The 10,476-nt window shown below is 39.9% G+C and overlaps 1 protein-coding gene across 1 annotated transcript in view; it reads right to left on the bottom strand.

The window, feature by feature from the left end:
• Positions 1-5,595: 5,595 nt before the first annotated feature.
• MAP3K15 (mitogen-activated protein kinase kinase kinase 15) overlaps positions 5,596-10,476 on the bottom strand; it is a 233,833-nt gene continuing 228,952 nt past the window's right edge. Inside the window, exon 30 of the mRNA XM_077294642.1 lies at positions 5,596-5,917. Coding sequence (XP_077150757.1) covers positions 5,865-5,917 — 53 coding nt within the window. The 3' untranslated portion in view covers positions 5,596-5,864. The remainder of the gene's footprint in view (positions 5,918-10,476) is intronic.

Below are 10,476 nucleotides of genomic sequence, written 5' to 3'. Positions count from 1 at the left end.
TTGGTGAAGGGGACACAGAATGTATCCACTGATGATCCCTGGTAATCACTATTCAGGGCTATTGGGGCAATTGTTGATAAGAATGTCAAACTTTAAAAAAAAAAAAGTGCCGTTTTACAGCTTGCGATTTTTACAAACCCCATTAAGATATGAAAAGAATTTTTGTTTCGGCCTCATGTGAACAAATCTTTAAGTAAGGCTGTGCCTAAAGGCAAATGATGCTGTCCATGTGCTGTGCTTTCTCCGGCAGCTCCACATATACCAGCGGCTATGCAGGTAAGAACAGCTCAGAAAAGGAAATAAGAACATGAGTTGGAGCAGTAGACACATGGTAAATATGATAACCGGTTAATCTTACAGACTCGTTAGAGGGCAAACCACTGATGGGACATTTTATTTACAGAAGTGAGAAATGATATGCAATGGTAAGAAGATGCCAGGTATAGGACGGCTTACTGTCAGAATTAGATGGCTCATCCTGTAAGTGACGAAAGCCAAAAACTGCAGCTAACACTAAGGAAAAAACGCAAGCTACACAGCATAGTGCACGATTTGTTACCTTTGACCACCATTTATTTGTGTTTATAGGGATCCCCTTCAGCAAGTTGTATATATTATCTCTTAATGAGTAAAACAATAATTTCTTTCTACATCATCTGATAAGTTGCAAATCATCCTCTGAACTCAACACTTCAATATTCAGTGCTATCACTACATTTAGAATCCAAATACTGTAAATCTAAAGTTGGTAGTAGGACAGTCACCCACAACTTTGTCACTATCATGTAGTTTATTGGAGCTGGGGTTATGATATTTATAGTTCCATTAATGGATTTTTAAACTTGGCTTACAAAAAATGTATTCTTCATATTACCATTTTTACAGTAGTGTTCGAACCTGGAAATAAAATCTACAATATACAATCCTGAAACAGCATGAACATGTAAATAGTGATGAGCGAATATACTCGTTACTCGAGACTGCTCCAGCACGCTCGAGGGTCCTCCGAGTATTTTTTAGTGCTCAGAGATTGTTTTCATCGCCGCAGCTGAATGATTTACATCTGTTAGCCAGCATAAGTACATGTGGGGGTTGTCTGGTTGCTAGGGAATCCCCACATGTAATCAAGCTGGCTAACAGATGTAAATCATTCAGCTGAGGTGAGGAAAACTAAATCTCCGAGCACTAAAAAATACTCGGAGGTCACCCGAGCGTGCTCGGGAAATCTCAAGTAACGAGTATATTCGCTCATCACTACATGTAAAGTTCACTGATCACCTTTTGGACAGACCAGATATCTTTAAAGGGACTTGGTCATCAGGATTTCATGCTCCTCCACCCCCAGACCAAAGCTCTTTTGATAAATCTAGCAATACATTACCTGGCCAGTCCTTTTCACCTCTGAGAAATTGGCTTTTGATATGCAAACGAGTCTGAAAAGCTATATGTAGATCGGCAGCCTGTGTCACTCCAGCTAATGTTACCCTGCCCAGTGACGCCTCCTGTTGCTTGGCTGATGGCTGTTCTGCTTGAAGTCACTCAGCATATAGGCTGTCAGTCAAGCAGGAGGAGATGGGGAATAGAGCTGGAGTGACAGAGGCTTCAGATCTACATCTAGTCCTTCAGCCTTATTTGCATAGCAATTCTAACTCTGATTTCTCCATAGTGGAGGAACAGACTGGCCGTGTGAAGGTATTGTTGGACTTGTCTTTGGCCGGGGTCACACTTGCTAGTTCAATGTGAGAAAGTCGTGCGAGTCTCTCATCAATATCCGGCACTGCAGCCAGCACTCGGGACCAGAGCGTGCAGCTGCATAGAAATGCATGCAAACTCCGGTCCCAAGTGCCGGAAATTGATGCGAGAGGCTTGTGCGAGTTCTTTAATTGAACTCGCAAGTGTGACCCCGGCCTTTGAAAGAGCTTCAGGTGTGCATAAATAATTTGGGGTGTGAATTTCCTGCTGATTGCCTTTAGTCACGGTCTGTTCAAGAAATGTAAAATAAATTAATAGTAAAAGTGAATATAAGAAACCTTGTAATATATCTTAGCAGAGAATTCTGCTTCTTTCTCCACATATGAACCACTTCTACTTCTCATCTTCCTGAATTCAACATTAAATCTACAAAAAAATGCCAGCAAAGTGAAGTGTCAGGTTACACCTCCTATTATAGTCTATGGACAGAGAGAGAGGAGGAAAGGAGGAGAAAGCAGACACATCAGACAGAAAGTGCGAAAGTTAGTGAGTGATTTAGTTATCCCGGAGCTGGAGTTACAGCCACACAGCTCAGTACTGATGAATAATCTCCTCCATGCTGTGCTACCACTTCTGAACATTTGCTACATAGAGAACAAAACAGAAAATATCTTGTTACTAAGTATAAGAAACATCATAGCAGCTAGTTTGTCCATCAATTCAGAAAGATTGGAAGATTAAAATTATCTGCAGAGTTGAAAACTGGTGAAAAATGCAAGATACAAGTCCTTTAACAACCAGCAAATGTTATTACACACAAATAAACACATGGCAGCTGTACAACATAGACTCAGAGTTAATTTGTCCCTATAGTGAGGACGCATCCATAGGCTTTGGTCACATACTGTCAGAACTCCTCCACTGCTGCACAATTGCAGCAAAACTGCTTTGTCTGACATGGTTTTCCAGGAAATGTTCCTAGACCTCTTTCTATAGAAAATGTAAGTTTGTCATTAAATGTAAAAGATGCTTGTGGACTGTTCTGCATCTGTTATTGAAGTCATTGGGGAATTCTTGCCCCACTCCGAGATGGCAGAGATTGCAAAAAAAGACCTCTGTTTGTACTAAGTGCATACAGCTTACGACGCTGTTGGTTCAGATCAGGAGCCCCGCGGGCGGGCTACTTATTGTGCACTACGGTCATGAGACTGCACACTGAAGCTGTGTGTGAATAAGGAATGATATTAACTTACCACTGTACCACAATTTATTCAGTTGTGAAAATAAAATGCCAGATGTAAGCCAAGATCCCTTCTGCGCCATCTTGGGGCCATCTAAGGTACTACATGAACAAGGGTTGAAGCAGGACACACACCTTTAGATAAGTGTCAACTAAACGGCCATTTGACAGACGGCGATCTCTGCCAACTCCCGTACACAGGAACGTTTGGCTCAAATCATCTTGCAGAGACTTATATGCGTGCCAAAGAAGAGGATTGGGCAACTGAATTCCAACAGATGATGCCAATTTTATCTAATATATTTGGGGGTCTTCAAAGGGGTGGTTCGAAACAAATTAATTCTCATGCTAAATGCCTATTTAGTGCCATAATCTAATCTATTTTCTAATATACTGTAATTCAAAATTCTCTATCCTTCCTACCTACACTAAATGCCTGATTTTTTACTACTTCCTTTGTGATGACGCTTTGTTTGAGAATCCCAGTGCCTGATGTCATTTACGAGGGTGGTGATGGGCTCTGCATGCAGGGTATTTGTCTTCCAACGTGCTCTGTTGCCAGCTCGTTACAGCTGATTTTGAGCCAGCAAGAGAGAGTGCACTGTCATTGTGCACATCACACAGTGACAAGAATCTACTGGGCATCTGTCAGAATTGACAACTGAAGCATGCTACGATTTCACAGAGGGGGCAAAGGCTGTGGCAGTGACCGCTGCCTCTTCTTCCTGATGACTCTTCGTTTGAGTATCCCAGCCTACACTGGGATTCGTCATCAAAAAGGAAGTAGTAAAATAAAGCAATTAGTGTAGTTAGGGAAGGATAAGGAATTTTTGAGTTTCAGACCACCCCTTTAAGACTTAAAGGGGTTGTCCCACGAACAAAGAATTTTAATTACTAGCTCTTAAAATAAAAAGTTCCATAATTGGCTGTTTAAAAAAAAAATATTCCTGTCCCGAGAATCTATGCTATAGATAAATGTGCCCCTGCTGTGTACTGTGTAATGGCTGTGTCTTACTGTGCAGGAACATGATCTGATCATACCACAGCTCCTGGGCAGGGGAGGAAGCAAAAGAGAATATACAGACATTACAGCAGGGGATCGCAGCAGATTCTTTCTGTGAGGTAAAACAAGTTTTTAAACAAGCAGTGATATGTTGTTCCTTACGGAAACCAGCAGCTGTGATCCCGCACTGTAATGTCTATATGTTTTCTTCCGGCCGGCGCTGACACAGTGCAGGGAAGCGGACGCCGGGGGACCCGACAGACACCGGAATGTGAGTATGTAGTGTTTGTTTTTTTTTACATTTACACTGGTAACCAGGGTAAACATCGGGTTACTAAGCGCGGCCCTGCGCTTAGTAACCCGATGTTTACCCTGGTTACCAGTGAAGACATCGCTGAATCAGCGTCACACACGCCGACTCAGCGATGTCAGCGGGTGAGCCAGCGACGAAATAAGGTGCTGGCCTTCTAGCTCCGACCAACGATGTCACAGCAGGATCCTGATCGCTGCTGCGTGTCAAACACAACGATATCGCTATCCAGGACGCTGCAACGTCACGGATCGCTATCGTTGTTAAGTTGTTCAAGTGTGAAGGTACCTTTAATCTTCTATTGTGATCAGTGATCATCATTTCAAGGCCACGTTCACACGATCAGTATTTGGTCAGTATTTTACCTCCGTATTTGTAAGCCAAAACCAGGAGTCGGGGATAGAAACACGTCACCACTTCTGTAGTTATTACACTTTTCCTCTGCTTGTTCCACTCCTGGTTTTAGCTTCCAAATACTGAACGTGGCCTAAGATTATATGTCAGGTCCAATCGTCTACAAAAACAGTGATCTGTGATGTTGGATGTTTTGGTCTGCTGGAGTTAGACGTTTACGGTATAATCATCTGATTACTCCACGTTTTGCGCACGCCCTCTCTGTTCCTGATCTTCCAGTTTAGTCTGGTGTATAGCTGGTTGGATCCTCCATACAAATAAGGCAATGGCTGATCCTAACATTGTGCATGGTTAATTTTTAGAAAAACAGATACAACTAGGAAGCACTGTGGTTATGGCACTACAAGTAAAAGAAAGCTGATTTTTAGACATTTCCTTCCCATTTCAAGTGAGAATATGATTTGACATGTAAGCATTTAAAAATAGTGAATGTATGGCATAAAAACCTCGTGATAATGACCGCTTCTCTGTAAATGTAAAGTGGTGCAGAGCCTTACAATCGCCTTGTAAATGTGGTTCCTGTTTTGTACAAAGAAAACTGTACCCCAAAAAATCCCAGGCACAATCTGTAAAGTGGTGGAGGGTCTCAAACGTCCAAGCACCGAGACCACTTAGTAGGGTATACAGAAGATACAGTAGGTGGTCATTGCCTTATAGGATGAATGTTCAGGACAGCGGTAATGGACATAGTAATCGGGAAGGATAAAGATGGGGAACACGGACATGATCAGGCGCACAGCATTTATGCTGCTTCCTTCACAGATCCGAATACGGGATGATAAATGTGTTACGAGGATATAGCAAAACGTGCTACACAACAATCTGCATCCATAACATTTTACTATACAAATGATCACTGTAAAAGAGGCACAAAACCTCCTAGCCCGCATTCAGTCATTAGTGAGTTTCCCCGTGCACAAAAAATGCTCCTTTTTTCAGCAGGGTTTTGGATACGATTTTATCAGTGTTTGGTCAGTTTTTACAGTGTTTCATCAGTGTTTTCTTTACATATGAGAAACAAAAAATAAACTACAAAGCCTCTCCTATTCATTGCAAGGCTGATCACAGCACACTTTTGCCATCTGTGATTTTCAAAGACCCCAGACTTGTAGGGGTAATTCTGATCTGTGATTTGGATCAAAAACAGACGTGTCCACAAAATACACAGACGTGAATGGCACCAAAGATTATAATTTGTATGTGTTCTATCTGTGATATTCACAACTGTATGAAGCCTTTTCAGGTACATGTCCAATACCTGAAAAACACGGATTGAACATGTATGTGATTAACAGAGGTATGAACGAGGCACGTACACATCTGCATGAATGAGGCTTATATACATCTGTTGTGCGCTTGCATTCAGTCTGTCATTCTATTCTGTGATGCAGCATATAGAAGGGGGACAACAGTACTTTAATGTATAGATGCACGTTCCATCTCCAGTGGAAACAATTGGAGATACAACAATCCAAAAACAAAAAGAAACCGCAGCCAATCCAGGTGAAAAAGAGAAAAAATCTTTATTCCGCCATGATACAACAATTCGACCAGTGTTGGTACTTGAGAAAGACCAACACTGGTTGAAACGTATCATGGAAGAATACATTTTTTTTTTCTTTTTCACCTGGATTGGCTGCGGTTTCTTTTTGTTTTTCTATTCTTCTGTGATGTCATGAGAAATCTCTGATCGCTGCATTATCAACATATCTCCAGTTTTGGCGAGCATATACAGTGTTCATACGCTGTGACGTGTTCTGCATTTTTTTCACCTTAAATCAACAAACTTAATGTTTTTTATTTGGATTTTGCTGTAATATATCAACAAAGTAGCCAGTATTTGTGGTGTAAATTAAATGATACGTGTTTTCTGAATATTTTAAAAATATTAATTTACAAATTGTGACGTGCATTTGTATTCGACCCCCTGTAGTCTGATACATTGTAGGATCACCATTCGCTGCAATTACTACTGCAAGTAGTTTTGCATATCTAGAGGTGACATTTTTGCCCATTGTTTTTTGCAAACTGGCTGTAGCTCAGTGAGATTGGATGGAGGCGTCTGTGAAGAGCAATTTTCAAGTCTTGTCTCAGATTCTCAATAGGATTTAAGTCTGGACTGTGACTGGGCCAGTCACACAAATGAATATGCTTTGATCTAAACCATCCATTGTAGCTCTGGCAGCATGTTTAGAGTCATTGTCCAACTTGAAGGTGAACCTACACCCCATTCTCAAGTTTTATGCAGCCTCTAACAGTTTTTCCTCCAGGATGGCCTTGTATTTAGCACCATCCATCTTCCCATCAACTCTGACCAGATTCCCGATCCCTGGTGAAGAAAAGCATCCCCACAGAATGATGTTGCCACCACCATGTTTGACAGTGGGTATGGTGTTTCATGGTGATGTACAATGTTAGTTTTTCACCACATTTAGCCCTAAAAGTTCTATTTTGATCTCAACAGACCAGTGTACCTTCTTCCACATGCTTGCTGTGTCCCTTACATGGATTTTTCCAAACTGCAAACAGGACTTCTCATGGCTGGCTTTCAAAAATTGTTTTCTTCTTGCCACTCTTCCATAAAAGGTCAGATTCATGGAATATACGACTAACAGTTGTCCTGTGGACAGATTCTCCCTCCTGCACTTTGGATCTCCGCAGCTCCTCCAGAGTGACCATGGGCCTCTTGGATGCTTCTCTAATTAGTGCTCTCTTTGGGCTTTATATATATATATATACTTATACACACACACACGCAACTAACCCTACCTTACTTGTCTCCTGTCTCCACAACTTTAAACCTGACCTGTCTGGTGTGTTGCTTGGTTTTCAAGATGCGGTTTGATCCCTAATGTTCTCAGACAAACCTCTTAGCCCTTCACAGAACAGCTGTAGTGAACTTGACAATAAATTTCACACAGGTGGACTCTACTGATTACGTGACTTCTGGAGGCAATTGGTCACTCAGGATTTTATATAGGGGTTTCCCGACAACAGAGGGCTGAATACAAACGCACATCACTATTTTCAGGTTTATAATTTTATAATAATTAGCCATATATAATTTCCTTTACACAGCACAAATATTTGCTATATATACATATATATATATATATATATATATATATATATATATATATATATATATATATATATATATACACACACCATATATATATATATATATACACACCATATATATATATATATATATACCATATATATATATATATATATATATATATATATATACCATATATATATATATATATATATACACCATATATATATATATACTATATATATACTATATATATATATATATATATATATATATACCGTATATATATATATATATATATATATATATATATATATATATATATATATATATATATATATATATATATATACACACACACACACACAATCGGGTGAAATACATTTTGAACACGTCACAAATTCTCTAAGTAAAGTAAATATACTTCAACAGTGCTGCTGACATGAAATTCTCACCAATTGTCAGTAACAACCCACCAAATGCACACGGGCACAGAAATCAAACCATAGATAAAAAAGTATTGAACCCACTTACTGAAATTTAATTTATACATCGTGCAAGAGCCTTTATTGGTGATGAAAACTTCTAAAAGAAACTAGGCACATGCAATACTCAGATGTGATTTTGTCCCATTCTTCCACACAAATCCAGAAGGTTCCGTGGGCTCCTTCTATGATTTCTGAGCTTTAGTTCTTTGTATTGGATTCAGGGCCGGTGATTGGGCTGGCAATAATAGCAGTTTTTTCTTTCTCTGAAACCAATTGAGAGTTTCCTTGGCTGTGTGTTTTGGATCATTGTCTTGCTGAAATGTCTTAAAAATGTCTAGGTATATTTGTCCATTCATCCTTCCTTCAATCATATGAGGTCTCCAGTGCCATATGCTGGAAAACAGCTCCACACCATCATGTTCCCACCTCCAAATGTCACTATTAGCATGGTCTCATCTGACCAGACTATATTCTCTATTAACACGTAATAGAATAATAGGGTGTAAACTGTTATATGCCAGAAAATGTCCCTCTATTAAAACTATAAAACATTATCGGTATGCATTAAAAATACCCCATATACAAATAAGTAAAAATGGTGAAAAAATATTAATGAATAAACAACCCTCGTGAGATGATATAGATTCCAATAAAATGGGAAGTCACAATCATAACCAGTAGTGAGGGCACCAACGGGGATCAAAGGTCCAAAAAAGAAAAACAGACTATATTCTTAATCTCCCAGTATTTCACAGGCTTGTCTAAATGCGGTTGAACAAATTTTAACATGCTTTTTGTTCAGCATTGGAGTCTTGTGTGGTGAGCGTGCATACAGGCCATAGAAGTTGAATGCACTGCTTATTATTTTCTTTGTAACAATTGTACCTGCTGATTCCAGGACTTTATGTAGCTCTCCACAGGTGGTCCTTTGGTCGTGGCTTTTTTTATGATGAAATTATGTCCTTTCCACTTCCTGATTATGGCCCCAACAGTGCTCACTGGAACCTTCAGTAGTTTAGAAATTCTTCTATAACCAATGTGAAGAAACCAGATTATATCTTAATTACCCAAACGACTATGTTTAGCAAACCAAGAAGAATTGACTTTTTATCTGTCAAGAAAACAGACTTTTGTTTGTGTAAGGGTATGTGCACACGTCCGGATTTCTTGCAGAAATTTCCTGAAGAAAACCGGAAATTTTCTGCAAGAAATCCGCATTTTTTTTTCGCGTTTTTTTCTCAGTTTTTTTTAGCATTCTGCAAGCGTAATTAGCTTGCAGAATGCTAAAGTTTTCCAAGCGATCTGTAGCATCGCTTGGAAAACTGACTGACAAGTTGGTCACACTTGTCAAACATACTGTTTGACAAGTGTGACCAACTTGTTACTATAGATGCTGCTTATGCAGCATCTATAGTAAAAGATAGAATGTTTAAAACTAATAAAAAAAATAAAAAATGGTTATACTCACCCAGACGATCTCCTCAGCGGCGTCCGTTCCTATAGATGCCGGTGTGGTTCAGGACCTGTGATGACGTCGCGGCTTGTGATTGGTCGCGTGAGTCACATGAGCGGTCACCCGACCAATCACAAGACTGTGACGTCATCACAGGTCCTGAACCACACCATCTATAGGAACCGAAGAGACAGCATGCACCGGAGAGGCGGGAACACTTCGGGGGCCATCAGACGGTGAGTATAGGACTATTTTTTATTTTAATTCTTTTTTTTGACCAATTATATGGTGCCCAGTCCGTGGAGGAGAGTCTCCTCTCCTCCACCCTGGGTACCAGCCACACATAATCTGCTTACTTCCCGCATGGTGTGCACAGCCCCGTGCGGGAAGTAAGCAGATCAATGCACTCCTAGGTGTGCGGAATCCCCGCAATTCCGCATTTTTAATGAACATGTTGCTTTTTTTTCCGCGATGCGATTTTTTCACGGAAAAAATCGCAACATTTGCACAAAAAATGCGGAATACCCTGTAAATAATAGGAGGCATATGTAAGCGTTTTTTTCGCGTTTTTATCACGTTTTTATAGCGAAAAAACGCGAAAAAAACGCAAAAAATCCTTAACGTGTGCACATGGCCTTAGCCTGGAATATTGACTTGTAAGCTGATATTTGATATAACATAGTGTGCTCTTATCCTTGATGAATAGTGAGGGCTACTGATATGCTAATTATACATGGTCTAGCCCAGATAGTTTGTTGATTTTTAAAACAGGAGGAGAATCTATGCAAATAGATTACATAATCAAACAAGGCCAC

This window comes from Ranitomeya variabilis, chromosome 3 (assembly GCF_051348905.1).
Source record: "Ranitomeya variabilis isolate aRanVar5 chromosome 3, aRanVar5.hap1, whole genome shotgun sequence".
In the NCBI taxonomy this organism is placed as follows: domain Eukaryota; kingdom Metazoa; phylum Chordata; class Amphibia; order Anura; family Dendrobatidae; genus Ranitomeya; species Ranitomeya variabilis.
This window is presented reverse-complemented; position numbering and strand designations above follow the sequence as displayed.